Consider the following 26,602-nt stretch of genomic DNA (forward strand, 5'->3'; position numbering starts at 1 on the left):
ACTCAGCAATCAAAAGCTGACCCCAAGGGACTATTATGTGCTAGAGGATGGATTGAAATGATGATTAAGCTACTTGAATACCTGTGTATAGCGCAGACATTTGTTTATTTCATAACTTATACTACTCTTCAGAAGTTTACACCCAGAAAAGGTACAATTACCCTAACAAAGCATCAGGCTAAAATACAAAGCCAAAAGAAGCATGATACAGAAATTTCATATGCATCTCATGAAGATACTGTAGTCTATTATTAAGCATTTGTGACAGCATTAGTTAACATATCCAATCAAGTTATCAAAGTAACACAATATCCACAAAACTTTTGGTATCCATTCTAAATAAATTGGGGGCAAAGGAAGGCACATAAAGGAACATATTCAGGCTGCTTAAGGCCCTAAAATTAGGTGGTTTTAAATTTAAAAAAATTTTACAAACCTAAAGGTTAGCAGAAATATTTACATGGTTCTTTTGTTTGAATAAAAAGAGATTTTTAAAATCTGAATTTAAGTGTAGCCCTGCAAGTTTTTGCATACATGCTCTTCAGCATTGCACTAGTGGATGGGAGGCATACAGTCAGATTGGAAACAAAACTGAGATATGTGTCTTTCCATATGTGACTCCATTAATGCATCATTTATTTTCTAAAGTATGGAAATATTAAATATGCTAATACTAGTGGAGCATAGTTCTGAGCTTGGTCTTTTTACATCATATTTTTAAGGCAACAGTGATATTCTAATATGTAATGCCCACTTCGTAAATGCTAGTAATTGATGGATAGATCTAGAACTGCCTTTTAATTAGCAAATTGACTATCTTTCCTATCAATTTGTGTTTCTGTTTGTGTATCTGTACTAGTGTTGATTTAATAATATGATTGTATTTAATTTCAAACTAATAAAATAGGAAGGAAATTATTCTAAATGTACAGGCCTCAAAGACTAACAGACGTTTTGGAGCATGAGCTTTCGTGGGTGAATACCCACTTCCTCAGATGCATGTAATGGAAATTTCCAGGGGCAGGTATATATATGCTAGCAAGCAAGCTAGAGATAACGAGGTCAGTTCAATCAGGGAGGATGAGGCCCTGTACTAGCAGTTGAGGTGTGAAAACCAAGAGAGGAGAAACTGGTTCTGTAATTGGCAAGCCATTCACAGTCTTTGTTCAATCCTGAGCTGATGGTGTCAAATTTGCAGATGAACTGAAGCTCAGCAGTTTCTCTTTGAAGTCTGGTCCTGAAGTTTTTTTGCTGCAGGATGGCCACCTTAAGGTCTGCTATAGTGTGGCCAGGGAGGTTGAAGTGCTCTCCTACAGGTTTTTGTATATTGCCATTCCTAATGTCTGATTTGTGTCCATTTATCCTTTTCCGTAGAGACTGTCCAGTTTGGCCGATGTACATAGCAGAGGTCCACTTTCTTGACACCATGGTGCAAATAAGTGATGGTCACATTAACACCACCCTATATCGAAAACCTACCGACCGCTATGCCTACCTTCATGCCTCCAGCTTCCATCCCGGGCACATCACACGATCCATTGTCTACAGCCAAGCACTGAGGTACAACCGCATCTGCTCTAACCCCTCAGACAGAGACCAACACCTACAAAATCTCCACCAAGCATTCTCAAAACTACAATACCCGCACGAGGAAATAAGGAAACAGATCAACAGAGCCAGACGTGTACCCAGAAGCCTCCTACTGCAAGACAAACCCAAGAAAGAAACCAACAGGACTCCACTGGCCATCACATACAGCCCCCAGCTAAAAACCCTCCAACGCATCATCAAGGATCTACAACCCATCCTGGACAATGATCCCACACTTTCACAGGCCTTGGGTGGCAGGCCAGTCCTTGCCCACAGACAACCTGCCAACCTGAAACATATTCTCACCAGTAACTGCACACCGCACCATAATAACTCTAGCTCAGGAACCAATCCATGCAACAAACCTCGATGCCAACTCTGCCCACATATCTACACCAGCGACACCATCACAGGACCTAACCAGATCAGCCACACCATCACTGGTTCATTCACCTGCACATCCACCAATGTAATATACGCCATCATATGCCAGCAATGCCCCTCTGCTATGTACATCGGCCAAACTGGACAGTCTCTACGGAAAAGGATAAATGGACACAAATCAGACATTAGGAATGGCAATATACAAAAACCTGTAGGAGAGCACTTCAACCTCCCTGGCCACACTATAGCAGACCTTAAGGTGGCCATCCTGCAGCAAAAAAACTTCAGGACCAGACTTCAAAGAGAAACTGCTGAGCTTCAGTTCATCTGCAAATTTGACACCATCAGCTCAGGATTGAACAAAGACTGTGAATGGCTTGCCAATTACAGAACCAGTTTCTCCTCTCTTGGTTTTCACACCTCAACTGCTAGTACAGGGCCTCATCCTCCCTGATTGAACTGACCTCGTTATCTCTAGCTTGCTTGCTAGCATATATATACCTGCCCCTGGAAATTTCCATTACATGCATCTGAGGAAGTGGGTATTCACCCACGAAAGCTCATGCTCCAAAACGTCTGTTAGTCTATAAGGTGCCACAGGATTCTTTGCTGCTTTTACAGATCCAGACTAACATGGCTACCCCTCTGATACTAGGCCTCAAAGAGAGAGGAAAAAAAGGATGGCTAATAATTAGTGAAACTTCTACAGTTAACCTAACATAGGTTTTGCATACATAATAATTTTGCAGTCTTCTAGCCAGTCATTTCACAATCCACTAAAGCCAGAAACAACAGCGTGTTTGAAAGGAAGGATTCCTGGCTTTCTAATAATGGTAAAAAGCTCCCATTCCTAGCCCTTATGGGTTGCAAGATATTGGGGATAAAATCCTGGCCGCAGTGTAGTTAATGCAAAACTTGCATTGAATTCAATGGGGCCAGTATTTCAATCCAGATGTTAAACTTGTCACTGCATATTGTTGTAGTGGGAAGCAGAGAAAGACAAAATGCATGAGAAATACAATTAAATTTACCACATGGATATCACTGCCATGTAGACTACATATGTGGTGGCAGTGTCATAGAAACACAGGAACTCCAGAAAAATTTGATTATGCGGAAACCACATTAAAAAAAACACACATTTCAACGTAAAATTACTGTTCAGCTCTATTTATCTATGTGATAAGTTGTAGAGATGTGACAAACTGTATTTATTATGCAACTTTGAACACCTCATCTACACTCTCCTTACTAATCCATCTTCGCAACAACTAGTTCAATTTACCTTAGCAATGTCAAGGAACTGCCATTTAAAAATAAAATTACCACCAGTTATTAAACAAATTATCTTGACCTGAGGCCTATGCCACTATTCAGTCAGCAGTCAGTGAGTGGTTTAAGGTGTGATATCTTGTTTCCTAGGTGTGCCAGAAACAGGGGTACCTGATAACGAAGATTTCCAGGTTCTACTCCTATGGGTGGAGTAGACCTTAAAATCTTGATATTATTGTGTACAGAATAACTAATTTTAAAAGTTTAGACATTTCTAACGTGTATTTTTGATTAATTTCTCAAGAGCTGGACATTTGCACTCATAGTGCTAAGGTCGTCTGGGTGTGGGGATTAAAAAAATAGTACCAGTAACATTCATGGATTCCAAGGTCAGAAGGTACCATTGTGATCATCTAGTCCAATGTCCTGTATAACACAGACCATAAGAACATCTCCCACATATTCCTGGAGCAGATCTTTTAGAAAAAAATCCAATCTTGATTAAAAATGGTCAGTGATGGAGAACCCACCCTGGGTAAATTGTTCTAATGGTTAATTACTCTCACTGTTAGAAATGTACATCGTATTTCTAGTGTGAATTTGCCTCACTTCAATGCCCAGCCGTTGGGTCATGTTACACATTTCTGTGCTAGACTGAATAGCCCATTGGTAAATATTTGTTCTCCACTTAGGTACTTTTAGACTGCAGTCAAGTAACCCCTTAACCTTCTTTTTGCCACTCTTAGCCAAGTAGCTAGCCCAAATTCATGCTGATATAATATTTTTACCACAAACCACGGCAGATGTTCAACTGAAAATTTAAACATTAAAGATTCTCCAGTGTGCAACTGTGCTCACTCACAACAGACCACGTAACATATAATAACTCAGTGCCTGAGTCACAAATACGAAGGAGGCATCACAGCAATACACTCTGCTACTCTAGATGCACTTATCTGGATTAACCATCTAAATCTAACATTATAGTTACTGTTCTAACTTTCCATCAGCCATATGAAGAAGAAGAATATTTTACCATCATATACTGACAGTCCAGAGCTATGACAAATAGACATACACCGTATAAATCAATAAGCATGCACAGGGGTGTGAGTGAGTGCAGTTTTAAAATTTTTCCATTTGGGAAAGGTTTTGTACATGTAAGTAAATATAAAACTCTTTCATACTCTCAACCACAAAATCCCATCACAAACTAGACTTTATAACATACATTTTATGATGACATATCCACAATAAGCTGGCTACCAAGAATAGCCTCAAAGAGAGTATGCCACAAATGGTGATTATCTATGACTGCTAATGGACCATAAAAATCTCAGATGAATGAACTGGTGAGGGATTTCTTGATGGATACATTGCTCTGCAGGTTCTGAAAACAGAAAGTGTACGTTTATTTAATAGTGCAGTTATACGGCTTTTGGGTGGAATCTTGGTTCCTTTGAAGTCATTAGCAAAACTCCCACTGGAGTACAATGGAACCAGGATTTCAACCCTTATATTTGCAATGAGCATTGTGGGATAAAATCATTCCCTTCACTGTAATTAATTATTTTATAGTGTTTGTACCCGTGTTTTATTTGTACCCATTTTATTTATACTCTGATTGACAGTCTCCAGTCACTGCAAACCAGAGATATGAAAAGAAATGAACTGTATTCCACATATCCTTGACTTGTCTTTTGCATCCTTCTGTAAAATTCCTCTTTGATCTCTGTCTCAGAATTTAATAATGAAATGTCATGCAACACCCTACCACGATCTCTCTTGCCACCTTAATTCTGTACCCCATCCTTTGACATTGTGTGTCTTGAAATCTGGCCATTTAATCTGGCCCAATAAAATGCATCATATTTAACTTGTGGATTTAAACAACAAACATTTGTGCACTTTACAAAGTTAACATGTATTTTTTGTTTTGTTGCCACTTTATAAGATACAATGTAGTACATCCTTCACTCTGACAATTTCCCACAGAACTCCCATTAACAATAATGGGACCTGCACTGATAAAAAAAACTCCACTCATGGGTTTGTGAACACACCCCAAGGTGAATATTCAACCAGTTCATCCCGTTTGCCAGAAGAGTAGGGAAGTAATCCTGCTCTCCCCCAACATTTTGCACACAGGTTTCACCCTCACTTGAGATGGAAAGAGAAGCTGGAAAATGGAGTCCTTTTTGCTAAGCACAGTGCATTACTGATGTGCATAAAACAGCTTTCCATGCTGAGTCTCCTACCTCTGACAGGGTGGAGCATGTGGGTACCAGAAGAACTAATTCATTCTCTTACCGGGATACACTGTACTGCATTTTAAGCACAACTACAAAGGTAGAGTCAAAATGTGAGGAAAGTAACTCTCATGAATGCCAATTTCCTAATACCAAAGATTTGCAACTTTGTCAAATTACCTGGTCTTTAGAAGAGCCACCAAGGCTATTCCCAGGATGAGTACTATGCAAGAGGTATATGCAATAATATAGATTGTTTCACCTACAAATAAAAAAATAGAAAATTACACAAGAACTGTATTGTTTTAGTAGTAAGGATTCTTCCCTCTCTTGCTGTTGCAAAAACTTTCACATCCACCCTGCAGTCAGTTGGCATATATCCACTCCAACAGAATTTCATGTACATAGGGCTACACTTTACCCCATATGGAAGTTTATGGTGGTGCAGCATTTGACATCCTGCTAGGTAAGTGGTGTTTTTCCATGAGCACATTACACCTGGCTACCTGTTTGATTCCAGGTGGTTGTTAAGATTTTGGTTTTAACTTAAAAAACACAAATGGCCTGGGACCTACCTATCTAATAGACACCCCCCCAATATACCATGGCATATTACCACAGTTTCAGGGGCACTAGAGCAGGAGCCTCATTGGTATAAAGAATTCATGGGTGGCTAGCAGGGTATTCTCTGTTCAGGCCTCATGCCTTTGACATTCTCTCCTTCCCATGAGCCTCTATCCAACAAATCCCATAAGCATGTATTGAATGTGACTCCTTATGTGCTGAAAATTAAATATGTGCATAAGAGATTTGCTTGGATCAGGGCCTGGGTCTGTAAAAGCCTATGTTCAATATTGCTAAACCCAAACATTCAAAGAGAACACATCAGACCCCCCCCCCAAATCATAAGATTGCTCAAAAATAATGAGATTTAAGAAAATAATCAATTTTGCGTTTTTCTTATTTGCCTTCTGCTTTCATAGACATTTTTTATTTTTTGAATGAAAAAATTCAAAAAACAAAAAAATTATTTTTTTTAGTCAAAGAAATCCAAAAATTAGTCATAACTGAACCATCTTCAGGAAATAGTTCACTTCTGGTACACAAAAATTTGGACAAAAATATTTTATTAAAAATTTTCAGTTAGCTCTACTGGCATAGTTGTTAACCCTGAAGTCATACTGCAAAGCCTAGCTGTTCTCCCTGGCTTCCAAGAAATGGGGGATTTGGGAGTCTGGGTAGTGGCAGGGTACTCTTCTGTGCGGCAGAGCGGTGGTTGAGCTTAAACTTCATTCTATATGTTTGCTGTGGCGTGGGTGTTATACTAGGTTAATTGCGGCTTTTAAAAAAAGTTGTCAAGAGTGCCCAGAGCCTGGGATAGACATTCTTTTGAAAAAATATATCTATTATATATACACACATTTGCTCCCCCATAAACATACTTAACAGAGAAGTCAGATTCGAAATATACATGCAATAAACAAACAAAAAAGCACAATAAGGGGAAAGAAATTGATATTAAAGAAATATGTGGTTAATTTTCCACACAGAGCTCTCATGCAATATCCCCATTCACTGTCTACTAATGGGCAGACAGGTATATCATTGGAATTAAAACAAGTTATGGAACTTTTCACATCATGAACAGCAAATGAAAATGTCATAGATTATGCATACAGGCTGGTTCCGGCCCCTACTCCATGAAGAAATAGTCTCAGTTTTAATAAAGATCAGAGGGTGGGATAGCTCAGTGCTTTGAGCATTAGCCTGCTAAATCCAGGCTATGAGCTCAATCCTTAAGGGGCCCACTTAGCGATCTGGGGCGAAAGCAGTAGTTGGGCCTGCTAGTGAAGGCAGAGGGCTGGACTCAGTGACCTTTCAGGGTCCCTTCCAGTTCTATGAGATAGGTACATCTCCATATATTATATTATATACTGGTATCTTCAACCTTGTATGTGTAGTATAGCTGGGATAAAGTTGTAAATCTGGTTTGTGTCTGTAGGTTGGTGTTGCCAGCCGTACTAGGAGGATGAGTGAAGTAAGTACAGGGATTTCTATTCTGTAAGTGGAAAGTGAATGGTGCAGATTGCATTTACTCGTTCATAGATGAATGGTGGACAGGGGAGGGTAAAATGTCAGCTGTTCTGATCTCAGCTATTACAGTGTTTGGAGTAATGTAAGTTATCTACATAGACCTAGCACTGAATGACCCTTTTTGGCCAAAAAATGCAGAATTCATGTCAAATTTCGTGAATTGTTTCAGTTGAAAAAGATTCTGAAAAATCTGATTGTTTCATTTCAAGGAAACGCTGCAATTTTCTGAGTCAAAACAGTTTTGTTTGACCTCAAATGATTCTTTTTAGACTTTTCAGCACAGCCAGAAAACCAAAAAAATCTATTTGCAGAGCTTTACATAGATCGACCATTTCCTGAGTCATTACAGAAGGTAGGGTTGTGACCGGCATGGCTCTGCTGCCCTGTGAAATGTTGGTATCTCTAACCACAATAGGCTGGTGGAGTGGGAGAGAATCTGGTCTGTAGCTCCCTTACTGTGGTTGTGTGGTAATTCTCAGGGCACTTCTTGCATGGGTAGGGTGACCAGATGTCCCGATTTTAAAGGGACAGTCCTGATTTTGGGGTCTTTTTCTTATAAAGGATCCTATTACCCCCCATCCCCATCCTGATTTTTCACATTTGCTGTCTGGTCATCCTAGGCATGGGCTACAGACAATCACTAGTCATCCCCTTGCACACTTCCTGTTTGTAGTGTGGAGAGGATACTGGCAGTATGTAGACTATATAGGAAGTATAGGAAGAGTTAGTTGTACAGGTATAAGAAGACATCTGACTGCAGAAAGAGGAAATGAGTTTTTCCAGTGCATGGAACCAATCCTCAATGGTATTATTAGTGTGTGTAAAGCTGCTTATATTTGCATACATGAGAGGATGAGCTCGAGTATTCATTGGACAGATTAGTGTTTATGAGGGTTCCTCACAACAAGTTGTCTCAGGGTTACCCCCACCCCCAGTTATAAAGAATGAAGTTTACAATGTTTTATAATTTACAAATTAAAGTCAGTGAAGCTGAACTAATCTCAGTTCCCACAACATTTACTCCACTTATAAACCATGTCTATTGCTTGTTTATCTGGACACTCACTACTGCAGAACTACATATTAGGAAACAACTTATATCTCTGTACACTAATACAAAATAATATTAATTTGCCAAGCACAGTTTTTTATTGTTTTCCAAAGAAATAGATCAAATTTCTGCATGCTTAACTTCCCCTCTTTACAAAACATCCTTTGCACCCAAGGCTCTGGATCGAGCAAAGTAAAATTTTATCTTCACACATGAATATTTTTTCAGATTAAACAGTAATCACTAATATCTTAAATGATCTGGATCTACAAAACTGTGGAGGACAGTTTGCATAGGTTAATGTATGCCAGTGAACTGTATTTCAACTGTGTGTGTCTGCTGGTGACAGTAACAACCTTCTATAAATTGTTTTAATGTTTTAAATTCAGATACAATGGGTGAATTCCTGGCTCCACTGAGATCAATAGAAAAAATCCCATTGACTTCAGTGGGGCAATGATTTCAGCCAGTATGTAACATGATAGTGGGGTAAAGACTCATTCTGAAGTTTTGTTAACTGTATATAATATATATAATGTTGTAATTGCTTTTAAGGAAGTACGTTTTAATAATAACATGTGTAGTATATATGGAGCAAGAAAACTTGCCTTCTTTTATCACCATAGAAAAGTTAAAAATTCAGTACAAGACAGGTAAGAAAATTAATAAGGTTCCAGTACCATGAAGTTAAATGTGAAATTACTGCAACTCATATGGCATGAAAGAATTTTCTTTGCCATCCTTAAATACTGTTGCTAGACAATGCAAGGTCTGGAAAGCTCTAGACTTGTACTGCTTTTTGCACCTGACACTGAGGGGACACTTATGTGTGCAGGTGTAATGTCTCAAACATAGTTGCCCACTTGTGGAATCATTGTAGGGGAACAGTCTCCAAATTGCACAGTATGGTTGAAATGCTGGTAAATTAAAAACTGCCCATGCTGGTGATAAACATTGTGTGGTGGCTGATGAGGACCACTTCTAATATGGACCCAGGGAGTATTATTTAATTGGACTATGTTCTGTTTCACCCCTAAATTTCCTGTGGTTATAAATGGAAAGATTTTTATATTTTGTACTAGTTTTTTTATGTAATTAAAATAAAACCAAAGTTAAAAGTTACTAAAGGATGCTTTAAAGGTAGAGGAGGCTTATAATGTGAAATTACACCCTGCTGTGCTGTACCAAAGGAGGTGAGCTTGCATTCCCGGTTCATACTTTAAGCCTATTATTAATGGTGGTTCAAATGATTACTGTGATCTTGGGAATGTGTTGCTGGATAGCAAACTTAAAAAAGGAAGCCCAGAAAAATAATGCAAATGAAACAAATGCTAATAAAAAAAAGTAAAACAAAAGCAGTGGAATGTAGGCCTTGTTTGACATAATTTATTGGATATGGGTGAGGCTTATTTTTTGGGAGACAGGATTAGGGAGGTAAATGGATCAACAGGTGGGAAGCAGAATAAGGGGGAACACCCAAGGAACCATTTACAATGGACAAGATCACAACAGATATGATAAGCCAGGAATGTAAGATAACATATAGAGTAAGTCCTGCACTTAATACAGAAATTCCTGCAGAGTAACCAAGCCAATCTCAAAACGTGATGCAATGTAACGTGGAAATGTATTTGAAGGAAGAGGTTTGCTGTGTAACTATGTATGTGTGGTATGCCCTATGCCTACCCCCTACATTTGAGTATGATCAACAAAGTGTGGCTCTGCTGTATGCCAAATAAAGGAACCTGAGTGACGAGACTGGAGTTGAACTAAGCTCTTGGGGAAGTGAGTGAAAACAACATCTACATAGCTAATCCCCCGCTCAAAGCAGTGATCTTAGTGTAGAGATGCCCATAGATCAGGGATCAGAAACCTTTGGCATGCAGCTCGCCAGGGTAAGCTCCTTGGCGGGCCGCACCAGTTTGTTTACCTGCTGCATCTGCAGGTTCGGCTGATCACGGCTTCCACTGGACGTGGTTCACCACTTCAGGCCAATGGGGGCTGCGTGAAGTGGTGAACGTCCCTTGGCCCGCACCACTTTCTGCAGCCCCCATTGGCCTGGAGCTGCAAACCACAGCCAGAGGGAGCCACAATTGGCCAAACCTGCAGATGCGGCAGGTAAACAAACTGACCCAGCCCACCAGGGGGCTTACCCTGGCGAGCCGCATGCCAAAGGTTGCCAATCTCTGCCATAGAGTCTGGCTCGATTGACTTGGGCTTGTGCCGCAGGGCTAGAAATAGCAGCATAGTTGTGCCCGGTGGGCTAGAGTCTGGGCTCTGAAACCCAGCAAGAGGGGAGGGTCTCAGAGCCCAGGCTCCAGGCTGAGCCCAACCACTTACACACTTATTTTCAGCCCGTCAGCGTGAGTTCAAGTCAATTGACCCAGGTTCTGAGGGTACCGCTACACTGCAATAAAAGACCCGTGGCATGGCCTCACCTGGTCTGGGTCGGCTGATTCAGGCTCACGGGGCTCAGGCTGCGGAACTAAAAATTGTAGTGTATATGTAACGCTGACAGACTCTGGTCGTCATCTGGCGGAATTGAACCTGGGACTTTTGGAGTTTAGTGCATGAGCCTCCACTGCATGAGCTAAAATCCATATGGCTGCTAGCTAAGGCCATAGCGCAGACTCATTAATCTCTCTCTAAGTGGTCTCTGTGCCACCTGATGGGACAGAACACCACACCCAGGAGGTGTGTGTGTTACATAGACATTCAGGCTTGGTCTGAAGCTGGGGATCTAGAATCTAGCGAGGGGTTGGGTCTCAGAGCCCAGGCTCCAGTCCAAGCTCGAGCATCTACGCTGCAATTTTTAGCCCCTCAGTCTCAGTCCTGGGGCCAGGTCAATGGACCTGACTTCTGCTGCAGTGTAGCCGTACCCTGAGACTCACTGTCATGGTTGGGTTTGGATTTTTTTTTTTCTGTATAGATGTACCTTTGGTAAACAATAAGGATTTTGGCACTTGACTATTGCCTGCCCAGGCACTCCCATTGCATCTTCCGTTATTTTCACTCAGTTTTCAGAGATCTCAGCAGAGTTGCTGTGGCAGGGGAGAACAACTCAGGCCACCTAACTCTTTCCTATTCTGGCTCGAAGGAAGCCACAATGTATTAATTTTAAAGTGCAGTCTGTTGGAACTGTAGACACTAGGTCAGCAGTTAAACTCCCAGGAAGTCCCAACATAACCAGAACCATTGGCAACTGTGCCCAGACAGTCCAAGAGTAGCTTTCAAATTTATTCAGCCTAACTCAGGCTGTGTCTACACTGTGCACCTTACAGCGGCACAGCTGTGCCAGAAGTTAAGCAGTGTAGCTGCTCTTTGTTGGCGGGAGAGGGCTCTCCAACTGACAAAATAAAACCACCCCAATGAAGGTTTTACCAATGAAAGTGCAGCGTAGACAGCCTCAGATGAGATTCTTCCTCTTCCTGGGTCCTTTCCTGATCTCCCTCTCATACTCTGTGTACACAGGGCATTTGCTGCTCAGTTAGCATTAGAACCAACATCATCACTGGAGGGTGAAAACTGAAGCAGCATCAAGCAGTCTGCAGGAATTCCAGTCATCCCAATGGATGGATGGGGAAAGGCAAAAGCTGCCAAACTGGGGGATTCTATGGGCAGGAGTGGTCCCAGCCTTATTTATAAAGTCCTATAACAAAGCTGTTCATCTGATTATCACCAGAGTCATTGACTAGATATGTTATTGGGAAGCAGCTGAGGTATGTTCTCACTTAATTTCTCACTTACTTATGGGGATTAGGTTAAAAGAAACGTGTTCCTTGAATTCAACAGGATAAATCCTGGCAATATGGAAGTATTTTAATAACAACAGTTTTAAAAGACACCCTGTGATTTTAAAGTCCATCTCTTACTTCATAGGGAAAACATTCACTGATTTCCTCTCTCTAGACTGAATCACCTTTCCATATTACACTTTGTAGTGAAACAGAGATGAATGAGCTAAGTGTTACCATTCCGGGTCTCATACAGAGCCCCTTGAAGTCAATTGCAAGACTTCCATTGACTTCAGTCAGCTTTTGATCAGGCCTTTGGTTGGTTACTGATTGCCTTCTCTCCTTGCTGTACCACAGAAAGGAGAAGGGACCAGCTCACACCTGCCAGGGCAAATCTCTTGCAGATCAAGTGGTAAAGGTCTGTGTCCGTTTTTATCTGCAGAAGGAGCAGAGTTCTTGTCTCTTCTCTAAAGATGTGTTTATTATTTATATAGCAATTGTGTCTAGTCTCTACCAGACATGGATTCATGACCCATATTCCATTGCAATCAGATTTTCTTATTTTCTTATTTCAGTCCACATAGTTGTTTGAACTCACATTTAGAATCTAGAGTAGCAGTCATTTGTCATTACCACTAGTCTACACAAAATAAATACAAGCTTATCCAGTGATGTTTGATTAATATCTCTGACAGCATCAAAGGCGTTCATGGTGCTTTCCAGATGTCGAAATAGGACCAGATCTCTGGCCAAAAGAACTTGCAAGAATTGGCTACCTATTCCACCCTATGAGCTATTTTTTAAAAAATACAACCTTTAATTTACGCCTATCTCATCTCCTGGAACCTCTGACAACAACAACAACAATACCTAGTTATTATAGAGTTCTTTTCATCCATGAAACTTTAAAGACTTAACAGAGTAGTTGAGTATTAGGGCTTCTCTCACTATTGGGGTAAGTTGAGCTACGTTATGCTACTTCAGCTACATGAATAATGTAGCTGGAGTTGTGTAGCTTAGGTTGACATACCCCAGTGTCTTCACTGTGCTGTGTCAATGGGAGATGCTCTCCAGTCGACTTACCTTACTCTTCTCAGGGAGCTGGAGTACCAGAGTCAACTGGAGAGCACTTGCCATCAATTTAGCGGGTCTTCACTAGACCCTCTAAATCTACACCCGCTGCATCAATTGCAGCAGCATTGTTCTCCCCAATAGTGAAGACAAGCCCTGAGGTCCATTTTATAGAGGGGCAAACTGAGAATTAGAAAAGTGTAGTGACTTAGCCAAGGATACACAGCAGTCCAGTGCCAGAACCAGAAATAAAGCTCAGGTCTCCTGATACCATTCCAGGGCACCATCCATTGGACCATACTGCACAGTGTTTCATGAATGAAATTTCAAAGACTATTTCTGTGAAAATCATGCTGTTATTGGCCAAACTCACCATTAAATAAAGAATGCAACCTTGTTATGGGAAGCTTTTCTCCTGGCATATCAGTATGTATCTGCTGAAGGTCTGTCTTTCCTCTTGAAATCTGACCTGAAAACAGGAGAAAATATTTTGATACAAGTATACATTTTTGTACAGTAGATCAAACTGAAAGTAGCCACTATTTATAAGAGATAGCTGTTAAATAATATTGTCCCTGCAGTGAAAACATGAACTAAATAGTTTGGTAAATATAAATTATTGTTCTTCTGTGTCTCAGACATAGATTAATAAAGATGACTTACAGGGTTTTATGGAAAAAGAAATAGAAAAGTTCTTTGCCTCCAAGGTGCTTACATTCCATTTGGATAGAAACAAGACAAACAATTTTAGGGTTATGCAGTGAGTGGGAGCATACAGTCAGAGGAGATCAGGAATGGAAGTGGGTTTTAAGCAGCTTCCCAAGGCCAAATTCTGCTCTCCAAACCCATCTTCAGAGTCTTGCACCTGCTCAAAACTCACAGTCTTGGAAGTAGCAATCTCACAAATAAATTAGAAAATATATATATCAGAGTCAATGGGCTCAGTGCAAGCACAGAGGTGCACCAGAGTGCATCAGTTTACAGAGTCAGAGGCTAAGGTATCAACAGTCTCTAAAGGAGGCTGAGGAGCCAAACTAATTTTCCTGGGAGGAATGCAAAGAGTCTGAATGGCATGAGGAAGAGTCTGTTTGTCACAGTCTAGAAAATCATTCAAAATCATTTAAATAAATCCAGAACTGGCATATTATCTCCCTCAGATGTCATTAATAAGAAACATACAAATTTAAAGTTTAGAATATTTATGATACTTTTCTAATTTTTCAGTTTTGGCATTGAGATATGCATTCTCTCAGATCAGTTTGTGATACTGATTCTGTACTGCTACTAATTGATGCGGTTCCTATAACACTGAAGAGGTCATTTTCAGCCCCTTTCCTCTGAGTCCTGATCCTGATGCTTACAGAGGCTATAATCCTGCAGATAGATCCCATGGGCAGACATGTATGGCCATGCACAGTCTCATAAACCAGTAGGACACCACATGGGCTGCTTAGCCATCTGTGCAGGTCCCTTTTACAGCAATAGGACCATGCTAGCATCTACCTTCTCCTCCATCTACCTTCTCCTTCTTATGTTCTTATGTGTCGCAGCTTATGTTCTTATATTCATTCTCACTAACTCTAAAGCCAGAGATTTCTTTTGTTGCCCTATGCATGTGTTTATTTAAAAAATCCTCATTGTAAATAAACAATAATAACGAAAGTTGTTTAAAACCCGCACACTGATCTGACTCCGAACAGATAGCAACATGAGCTTTAACAATCAATATCTCCGTAACTCCCCCACCACTGAGGGCTTTAACATGGTTGCCTAACAATTTAAAATATAATCATAAAAATATCCCTCTTTGATTTAATACTACAACTGCTAGAGGTATAGAAAAATGAAAAAGGGAGATATCAATTAGCAACAATACCAAATCAAATCCCAAAGAAGCCATTTCGGCCTAGTTAACATGAAAGTATTGTTATAATATAGCACCAAGGTGGTGACTCTTCATGTCCTATCAATTTGGTTAATCGAGTTTCCATGGAGGTTTTATCCTGATTCTAAAGGAAATGCTTCAGGGAATGGCAAAAGCTGAGGTGTTATTTGATTATTACTGTGAGCCAGGGAATGTCTTTTTGATGTGTGCGTGCACGCGTGCATGCAAAGTGGCTAGCGCAATGTGGCTATGATCATTGCCTGGAGCCTTTGTGTGCTACCACAAAACAAATGGTCAGTAATTATTATCATTATACTCAGATCCACTGCTATAATTATGAATTTGTTAGCGTTATCAGCACTTCTTTTCCAGGGGGCATATAACTCATTGTAAAATCTTGCTGCAGTCTGAAACTTAGCACTGAAAGTCTACGCCTTGGGGCAACATTTTCACAATTTTATTTTATTAGGTAACCTGTAAGTCATATGAGTGCAAATGAAAAACAAAAGTTTTTGTAGTTTTCAGCATTATAATCTCTGCTGATATAACTCAATATCAACCAACAGTTTAAATGAAATTTTGTATCCAACTAGTCAATTTTTTAAAAAGTACCTTCTTTTCCATTAGAAAAGAAGCCCCGTCAGTTCAAAATGCAGAAGAGTCACTACCTCTCATTAAATATGTTATAAATATTTTATTTTACAAGGTCTGTTAGTACATGGGGCTAGAGTATATGCATGTATGTACCAAAGCTGGGCCAACAGATTTTGGTTCAGTGTATCTTAATTCTCCAGTTAAAGTATACTGTAACGATAATTTGTGTGTTTAAAAATATATAAATAGCTGGTCACATGGCAGAGTCTTATAGTTCTGAGGGAATTAATACAGCACATTGAGCTAAATCCTGAAATTCTTACTTACAACCAGATTCTGATGCCTTTCCTCATGCTGTGTGGGATCTTACTCTTCTAGAAGTCCCATTTGAAACAATGAATTTTCTTCTTATGGAATGAATTTACTTCACTGTTCAATGTGAGAAAGGATATCAGAATCTGGCCCTTCATTTTTACTCATCCAGTACTAGGCTAAATGGCCACTGAACCAAATTCTGACCAATGCAGGCCCCTTGCTGTCTGTCACACATAGTGGCACTCAGACCAGTGAACTGAGTGCAGAGTGGCTCCCCAGCTAAACTGTGGGGATCATCTTAGCTCCAGATGGTGATGCTCATCAACCCCTCTACAGATTGTACCCTTCTGTCTTCCCACTCTGAATTCCATGAAGCCTATTACTGACTTCGGCTGCAGTGGCCCTTTCCCAGTAACCAGCACGTACTTAAATACAGAGAGGATAATACCTTGGAAATACCAGATTAGATAGCGATATAAATAGAGTTCAGTAAGATACATACATCCAAATTCAATGAGGTTATATGTGTATGCTACTGACAATGGTCTACAACATTTTGAATATAAGGTTGGCGTTTAACATATTAATCATAATATATCGCAGAGCTCTACTGAGCCATTTTTTGGTGGAAATTTGCTGTATACAGTTTTAATTAAAAGTTCATATAACTTTTGGAGTAAAAAAATGGAAGTTAGTGTACATCCTTATGTGTGTTGCTTTCTTTCTAAAGGAGATGATGGTGGAATGATGATAATCAATAGGACGCAGTTATAACAGGGAACAAAATATATAGGAATGACAGAGTAGACACTGTTGAGGCAGTGGTTCTATATATGAAAAGAAAGCATAGAGCCAAATATTGTAAAAATCTTAAATGAATCACACTGTACTACAGAATCTCTATGGATGGAAATTCCATGCTTGAATAATAAGAATACAGCAGTAGGAATAAACCACCAACCACATGACCAGGATGGTGACTGTGCCTTTGATATTCTCAGGAAGATTAGAGAGACTACAAAAACAAAAACCCCGTTAATAATGGGGGATTTCAGCTATCCCCAGATTGAATGGCTACATGTCACCTCTGGCAGGTTGCAGAGATAACATTTGTAGACACCATTTGACTGATTCTTGAAGCAGCTCATCCTGGAACCCACAATGGGAGAGGCTATTCTTGAGTTAGTCCTAAGTGGAGCACAGAATCTCGTATAAGAGGTGCATATAGCTGAACCCTTAGGTAATAATGACCATAATATAATTAAATTTAACATCATCAGGGGTGGGGGGAGTACCAGAGACCCACCACAGCATTTCACTTCCAACAGGGGAACTGCACAAAAATGAGGAAGCTAGTTAAATGGAAATTACAAGGAACAGTCACAAGAATGAAATGCCTGCAATTTGCATGGAAACTTTTTAAAAACACCATAGTAGAGGCTCAAACTAAATGCAAACCCCAAATTAAAAAAATAAGTAAGAAGACCAAAAAAAATGCCATCATGTCAAAATATCAGAGTAAAAGACGTGGTTAGAGGTAAAAAGACATCCTTTAAAAATTAGAAGTCAAGTGCTACTAAGGAAAATAGAAAGGGGCATAAACTCTTGCAAGTGAAGTGTAAAAGTATATTTAGGCAGGCCAAAAAGGAATTTGAAGAGCAACTAGCAAAAGACACAAATTAACAGCAAACTTTTTTTAAGTACATTAGAATCACAAAGTCTGTCATACAATCAGGGAGGCCACTGGATGATTGAGATGTAAAAAGAGCACTCAAAGAAGAGAAGGTTGTTGTGGATAAGCTGAATTAATTCTTTGTATTGGTTTTCACTGCAGAGGATGTGAAGGAGACTCCCACAGCCAAGTCATTCTTTTTAGGTGACAAATCTGAGGAACTGTCCCAGATCAAAGTGTCAGTAAAGGTGGTTTTGGAATTTGCAGAACTACTAACTGTCGTATGTAACCCATCACTTAAATTAGCCTCTGTACCAGATGACTAGAGGATAGATAATGTAATGTCATTTTTTTAAAAAAAGGCTTCAGAAGTGATCCTGGAACTTACAGACCCATAAGCCTAATTTCAGTACCAGGGAAATGGATTGAAACTCTAGTAAAGAACAGAATTATCAGACACATAGATAAACACAACATGTTGGAGAAGAGTCAATATGTCTTTTGTAAAGGGAAATCATGCCTCACCAATCTATGAGAATTCAAGCATGTGAACAAGGGTTATCCAGTTGACACAGTATACTTGGGCTTCCAGAAAGCCTTTGACAAGGTCCTGCACCAAAGGCTCTTAATCAAAGTAAGCAGTCATGGGATAAGAGGAAAGATCCTCTCATTGATCAGAAAGTGATTAAAAGATAAGCATAAATGCTCAGTTTTCACAATGAAGAGAGAAGTAAATAGTGAGATCCCCCAGGTTCTGTACTGGGACTTGTGCTGTTCGATATATTCATAACTGATCTGGAAAAGGAGGTAAACAGTGAGGTAGCAAAGTTTGCAAATGATACAAAATTACTCAAGATAGTTAAGTCCAAAGCAGATTGCAAAGAGTTACAAAGGGATCTCACTAAACTGGGTGACTGGGTGATGAAATGGCAGATTAAATGCTGATAAGTGCAAAATAATGCACATTGGAAATATAATCCCAACTACACATACAAAATGATGGGGTCTAAATTAGCTGCTGTCACCCAAGAAAGAGATCTTGGAGTCATTGTGGATAGTTCTTTGGAAACATCTAATCAATGTGCAGTGGCAGTTAAAAAAGCCAACAGAATGTTGGGAATCATTAGGAAAGGGATAGATAATAAGATGGAAAATATCATATTGCCTCTATATAAATCCATAGTATGCTCACACCTTGAATATTGCACGCAGATGTATTAGAAACGGAAAAAGTACAGAGAAGGACAATAAAACTGATTAGGGGTATGAAACAGCTTCCATATGAGGAGAGATCAAAAAGACTAGGACAGATGACTAAGGGAGGATACAACAGAGGTCTATAAAATCATGAATGTTGTGGAAAAAATAAATAAGGAAGTATTATTTACCCCTTCACATAACAAAAGAATCAGGGTTCACTCAATGAAATTAATAAGCAGTAGGTTGAAAACAAACATAAGGAAGCACTTCCTCACAGAACACACAGTCAACCTGATGAACTCATTGGCAGGGGACGTTGTGAAGGCCTAAAGTATAACTGGATTCAGACAAGAATTAGATAAATTCATGTAGGACAGGTCCATCAATGGCTAATAGCCAAGATAGTCAGGGATACAACTCCATGGTCTTGGTGTCCCTAAACTTCTGACTGCCAGAAGCTGATAGTGGACAACAGAGGATGGATCACTTGATAATTGCCCTGTTCTGTTCATTTCTTCTGAAGCATCTGGCACTGGCCACAATCAGAAGTCAAGGTAGTGGGCCGCTGGTCTGACTCAGTATGGCCATTTTTTTGTTCATAGATCTCTGCTCAGAAATGAAATAAGAAGAAATTTTTTAAAGGTCCTGATTCAAAAACATATCACATATTGGACTCTTCTTTCATTTCTGTTGAGAAACTATTTGAAGGTAGATGGTGACTGATAGAAGACCATAGAAGCTCTCTGTGGAATACTATAGTTTCACGGGCTACTTGAATTATACTTAAAATCCCCCTCTAGATTCCCATAAGTAAATGTTTTTAACAATGCACTTCTAGCCAATCTGAAGCTATCCCTAGCATTTTCACAAAAGTCTGTAAACTCTGGTGAAATAGCAGAAGGAGAAAAGGTTATCTACCATAACACTGAAAAGCATGTACAGAAACATAGACTGACTGACTGCCAGCAGAAATGCTTTAGAACCCTGCTGATATTTAGAATGTCCTGTACGATTAGAAACTATTGCCTTCGCGGTGATTCCACTGACTTCATTTAACCATTTCAATTCACAACTTAACTAATGACGCTTCGTAGAAATATAAAATGTTTGCAGACACCAAAGATCACCACATTGCATATGCAGTTCATCTGGACAAATGCATCCTGGATATAACTTTACTGAAGCCAACAGTGTTACACTAGAGATAAATTTGGCACAGTGAAATATTTTATCGATCTCACGATCTAATTCACGTAATAGATTTTGTTGTATAAAACAAGCTTGTTAATATTTTACAGTGCATTTTTTCTTACATAACTTACTGAAGCAGGACTTGCTGTGAAACAGGTGATGGAAGAGCTTGCACAAGGACTGTTCAGCTAGTGGGACAGTATTACAAGTGCATTCCACCCGCAGCATGGTGCCCCAGTTGTCAATGTAAGCTGCTCTGCAGTCAGCACTTCCAGAGCAATTCAGATCATCCTCAATTAAAGTTTCAAGGCAAGCTTTATCGTCATAGCATCTTTTTGTCACATGTCTCCAGCACTTTGACAGAAACACTTCATATTTTTTCCTGGAGGAAACATAGGAAACATACAAGAAAAGCTTTGCTATATTATGATTAAGACAACTTGAGATGGAGAGACACAAAAACACAAAACACAAGAGAAGCTAATTTAATGATTACTAGAAATATGCTGGTAAAAGAAATTTTTAATCAGAAATTTCTCTGTGAACGCTGACTATGGGTCCTGTAGGGCAGAAGCTTTCTATGCAACATCAAAAGGAGAAGAGAATAAAGGAAAGAGTGTTTTCATGCTATGAAAGCCTCTCCCAGAGAAGACATCTCTCATTCATTGGGGCAGTCTTCAGGATTTGATGTCTCCCAAAGTCCCTTTCCTGTCAGATCCTGTAAAATTTCAAATGGTAGGAGCAGGCTGACAGTGATTTCAAAAGCCTTCCTGGTCATCAGACTCCATCCTTGGGATGCCATGGTATCAGTAGGCTTGGTAGGGCACAATAGTCCCCCATCTCTATTGAGAGTAAAAAAAAATCTATCACATCATAAAGGTATAATGATAGAGAGATGTGTCAATAGGTCCAAACTCTGCCCTCCTTAAACCTGTCCAATTTCATTGACATCAGTGGTGTTGCATAATTGTAACTGAGGGCAGAATCTGGGCTTCAGAAATTAATTTCTTTGAAGAAAATCAATTTTGATCAATTTATAAACAGCAGAGATTTTCTAGGATTCAGCAATAAGTGGTGAAAGTAACAATCATCTAAGGAGACACCCAGAGAGGACAGCTTGCAGTAAAGTAGAATAATCAGGCTGGAAATCATAATGAAACCAAAGCAAGTAAATTTCTAATGGATGTGGCAGGTGTGTAAAATCATACGTCTGGGCAGAACACTGGATTGGAGTGATATAAAATAAAGATTATCTAATCCACATAGCAAAAAGTTTTACAGGCTAAAAAAAGAAAACAAACTAAAAACAAGTTAACCATAACTATAAAACTACATTAGAAGAGGATTAGTGGTGATCAGATTAAATGAGGAATAACGAGGACTAACTTGGTTCCTCTTTCTCACTTCAGTGATCCCATATGACAGTTTGTTTACTATGTTGGGTAGACTAAAATTAGTCCTTGATGTGCCAATGTTTAACAATTATAGTTTTATCTATTTTCTTAACAGGACTGTTGCAAAACCTTTGATAAATATCTTTCTAATCAATATCTATTATATTAAATATTACTGGATTGGGCAATGGGTTATTGGATCAGACTCTAAAGTGTTGGGCATTGACCCATTAAAATATGGCATCCCATACAGCTGGAGACTTTTGTATGAATTAAGTACTGATTTCACAGGGCTGTTAAAAAGATAGCATGTCTGGAAGATGATACCTTATAAGGGTCAATGTAGAACCCAGTTATACAGCAGTTACATTACACAATTCAAGGTTTCAGTCAAAGGAGCTGTCATTTCTGTGCTAATGGCACAATATTTTGTTCAGGTTCATAATTTATAGGAACAGCTAAATATAATTCACAGTGTAATTCTGATATTTATCTCTACTGATTGTTAATGTTAGCAAACATTGATGTTCAAGAGTAATGGGTAATTCAATGAGTCTCTGCTAAATATGGTTTCCAGTTAGACTCCTACACACACAATTCAACCTGGCATAAAACAGTGCAACCCCCAGTGATGTCAATTTGAATTGAACTTGCTTATGGCAGAGCTGAATGTGATCCTTGTTCTCTTTATTGAAGGTTAATTTGCAGCATGCTTAATTTATTAGATGAATTTCAGGTCTTGTCCCATAGTGCTAGAATGACCACATTGAAATCTAAAGCGAGCCAGTTGTCCAACAAATTATGGTCATATTTAAGTGGCGCTGTATGTACAGGTCAATCCTACAGCTGTTTCTCACTTAGCTATTTTGTAAAATAATATGAAATAAAATCCAAAAGCTGGCTCACTCTGCGTGATTGATTGTTTATGGACACAATGGGTTTTTATCACACACAGGGGGTTATAATCACATAGTCTGTTTGAAGGAGAAAAGGACAAAAATAAATAATTGAAAATGTTTTCTTATTTAGACCATTTTCCTTATGCAACAATTGGGTGCAAAGCATCAGATTACTGGGTTAATGGATAATTAATTTCACCAAACAAACTTTGCCCAGTCAGCTGCATGCTTTGTGCAAACCATCTGGAGGCAAAGGAGCATTTTCCAGGACAAAAACTGAAGCAAGTGGGGTTGAAAATCTCTGAGCACATAATTTGTCTGCCAGAAACTTTGTTATGAGTGTTGATAGACAAGAAATATAAAACCCAGACTGAGTTTTCAGGACTCACAGTTAGAAAGAACCCTGCATTTTACTTGCAAAATGAATGCAGCTAATATGGAAGTCTTTGAAAATCAAAAGGAATAGAACCTGCAATGCCATTTTTACAATCACTTTTCAGAACAGATCCATGTTTTCAGGAATTGCTAAAGTCTGCCATGTGATAAAGAACATATTAATATTCCTTTTTAGGGTAGAAAGTGAAAACAATCCACATAAATATTGTAGTGAACTGGTTAATCTATATGCTTTGCACTTTCCTTTCCTGGCCAGAATTAGAACTGCTCAGCTGTGTGTCGTTGTCCCTATCTTAGTAACTGAGATTTCCCTTAAGCTCATGTGCTTTTTAGTAGGATGATCTGAGTTCTAAACTTACTGTAATTGTGAAGTTTTGAGTGTCCATTGTGTATAGTGACAGTCAGGAAGTGCCCAGATGGCCATGGATTTATTTTAATAGGAAAGTTAAAAGATTGTTGTTGCTTATAAGGTTTAGAGAAAAATTTCTTTGCAGGCATACTTGTTCTCAGATACCATCAATGCCATCAAGTAACTATAATGAGGAAAATCATTCTGTGGTGTGTGTGTGTAAAGAGTTATTATATCTATCATCCTTCTTCATTGTTATTGACATACACGTTACCAGACAAAAGTTAAATAAAGTAATAATTCTTTTTCTTACCTGCACAATTCATTGTCTTTGCACCTGTGAATTACATTTAGACACGAAGCAGGGGGAACTATGTTGACTGCACACGGCTTGCCATGAAGAAGTTCTTTGGCTTGCTGACAAGATTCATCAGGCTGGGTGCAGTCACAAAAAGTCAACATCTGGGCAACATTAAAAGGCATATTTTGATAGAAGAACCTTATGGCTGCTTGGCATTGTTCCATGTTGCACTGCTTTCTAGTTACTGAACAAACTTTAAGGTACAGAGATAACTGCTTATTACATACTTCATCTTCAATACACTCCTTGTTTACATCAAAACAGGTTCCGTTCTCTGTGTATTCTAAAAGGAATAATACATATAAAAAATACATGAAGATAAATATAAAGACCAATCTAGAGGTTGTTTTTTGTGCTTTTGGCTTCTGAAAGCAGTTGCAGGATCAAGTCTTAACTATACAAGAAAGATTTATAAAAATTAGAGCTGGTCCAAAAATTGATACACATTAGTGCAATATTTCTCCCCTCTGTACCCCATTTTTATTTGTAATTTTTTGTGGGGAGGACTAAAACTTCTCTACCAGCTGTAGAGACAACTGATTAGGATATAAATCCAGTTTATCTCACTATTTGTTAATAATAAAATGCTGGAAATGTGTAATGGGGGTGTAAAGATTGGGAAGGTGAGAGCCAGAGGGCCTTGAAAGGTTTCTCTACAGAAACGTCCATTTCAGCCTAAGGGTCAAATGCCCATCCTTTTGCAATCAAGGCAATTCTTGAATTCTTCAGGGTTAGTTCTTTTCCTAATTTAGCACTGCTGTTAGGCAGGATCCATCGGAGTTAAGATTACTTTATAGAGCTGAATAATTAAAAATCCCAACCCATCAAAAAGTCTGAAGCACACATGGAATTTTCACTAATTATTTGTGTGTACTGTAGCTGTTTTTCAGAAATTTAAGTTTGAATGACCTCATCTCTTTATTTCCCTGTTTTCAGAGATCTGAGCTTTGCTGACCTCAACCTTCTGGAAGAGCATGAGACACTGCCAGGCAACCTTAACTCTGCCTTAATGAAAATTTTTGTTATCTGAAACACTGAGGGTGAAATCCTGTCTCCATTAAGTTAATGGATACTTTGCTGTTGACTTCAACAGAGCCAGAATTGCAGCCATAGAAAGTAAGCTCTTCATTTCAGAGCCTTTGTTTACGTATTCATCTGTGAACGCCCAGTGCTCTTCTCGTACTATCTTTATAAATCGTAATATCACAGTTAGGGTCCAATCTGGCAAGGTCCTGATTGTCTCCTGTTGAGTTTCGTATTATTTCAGAGCCTCCAGCACCTCATAAAGGGCACCCAGGACCTCACAGGATTTGATCTTTATTTGCAATGCAAAGTATAGGGACATGCCATAGTGTTGTGACTGTTGATAAATAAATATTATTAATATATTTTTATTATAATAGTTCAGATTGTTCTAATTTTATCTGAATTAGCTTCCTCGTCCATTAAATATCATGGTTAGAACAAGATGCATAAGTAATAATTAAGATAGATCTCTCACTCTTACAGAAGTCACCATTAAAATGACAACAATCTCCTGTTAGTGGACCTTGCATCTATTCTTCGACAGATCTGAAACTAAACCTTTATGTTCTGAAATGTTCAGATCATTTTTTTTTTATTTTAAAATTTTTGAATGGGACAAAATCAGAAGAATTGCCATTGGATTTTTTATTATGAACTTCTGTATCCTTATCTGAACAGAAATCTATCTGCAAATCTTTGGGGTTCACTAAAATTTCAAATTTTAAGTATGTTTGTTAAATGTTGTTGTTATTATTTAATCTACATGCAGCTACATTGCCCACTATCACAGACTGAAAGAAAAATAAATTCAAATTTACCATGTTTGGAAAGAGCAGATAAGTTCCATTGTAACTTAATTTCCATGTTAATATTATCTAGAAGAAAAAGATACATACAGAGAATATATGTAACATTGATAAATTACATGTCAGTCTTGCTGTGAGCTTTAATGTAAAACTTTATTGACTCTAATGCTAGCAAAACCTTTCAAATAAAAGTAAAGCAAAAAAAAATAAATTAGGTTAGTCAAATAGACTTTTCAATTTGCTATAAAAGCTCTAAAAGATCATTATGTTTGTTTAGAGATATTAAAGCAAATCTGCGCATGATCTTTTTTCATTGATATTGAGAACATCACTCTTCTCTCTGAATATGTAGCCAGAAGTGTGGGACCTCAATGAGAACTGTTGGGTGCTTAGCATCTCTGAAAACCAGGACCCTTATGGCTAAATATAAATATGGTAGCCAAAATTTATGAATGTATACAGCAATTGTTAAAAATATTGTCCATTAATAATACATGTATTTCCATACAAAACTATATTAATAATTTATTATTATTATTATGTATTAGTAGTTAGGAGATGGTTGTTACAGGTTCACAAGGAAATGCTGATTCTCTGAACTGTAAGTATTTCACTGAGTCTGTTGCAGATTTGATGAAACTTTTACTGAAACACAGTGTTCCAGGGTGCACAGCTCCACGAAAGAGAGCCTGCAAGCTGAGACAGCCCTGAGTGTTTTGGAGCTGATCGACTCTGTGACTTCAGAGTAGATCTCCCAGGTGGATTGCCCAGGGCTGAGGACAATGGTGATACCAGGGTCCAAGGCTCCAGGGCAGCTTCCGCATGCCAAGGCTTCCAGGAACCCTGTTGTATACTTGAAGCCCTGAAACCCCTGACTCCCAGGGCAGTCCTTACTCATGGGGCTTCCTTGGAGCCACAGGCTCTGGGAACCCAGCAGCTGCTGAGTGAAATTGACTTTCTTGTGTTTCACTGCAGCTATTGCAAGAATGTCAATTTCACTCAGCCAGGATTGATCAGGGGAGCAAATTTTGTTTGGAAACATGCAGAAGTGTTTCTGAAATGATGTTTT

General features: G+C 38.9%; 1 protein-coding gene across 1 annotated transcript in view; it reads right to left on the reverse strand.

The window, feature by feature from the left end:
• Positions 1-2,644: 2,644 nt before the first annotated feature.
• GFRAL (GDNF family receptor alpha like) overlaps positions 2,645-26,602 on the reverse strand; it is a 34,790-nt gene continuing 10,832 nt past the window's right edge. The window contains exons 5-10 of the mRNA XM_050951635.1: positions 25,546-25,602; positions 23,654-23,984; positions 20,434-20,684; positions 13,819-13,914; positions 5,676-5,757; positions 2,645-4,636 (exon numbers count right to left, since the gene is read on the reverse strand). Of these exons, the coding sequence (XP_050807592.1) occupies positions 4,564-4,636; positions 5,676-5,757; positions 13,819-13,914; positions 20,434-20,684; positions 23,654-23,984; positions 25,546-25,602 (890 nt within the window). The 3' untranslated portion in view covers positions 2,645-4,563. The remainder of the gene's footprint in view (positions 4,637-5,675; positions 5,758-13,818; positions 13,915-20,433; positions 20,685-23,653; positions 23,985-25,545; positions 25,603-26,602) is intronic.

This window comes from Gopherus flavomarginatus, chromosome 4, assembly GCF_025201925.1.
Source record: "Gopherus flavomarginatus isolate rGopFla2 chromosome 4, rGopFla2.mat.asm, whole genome shotgun sequence".
NCBI classification, from domain to species: Eukaryota; Metazoa; Chordata; order Testudines; family Testudinidae; genus Gopherus; species Gopherus flavomarginatus.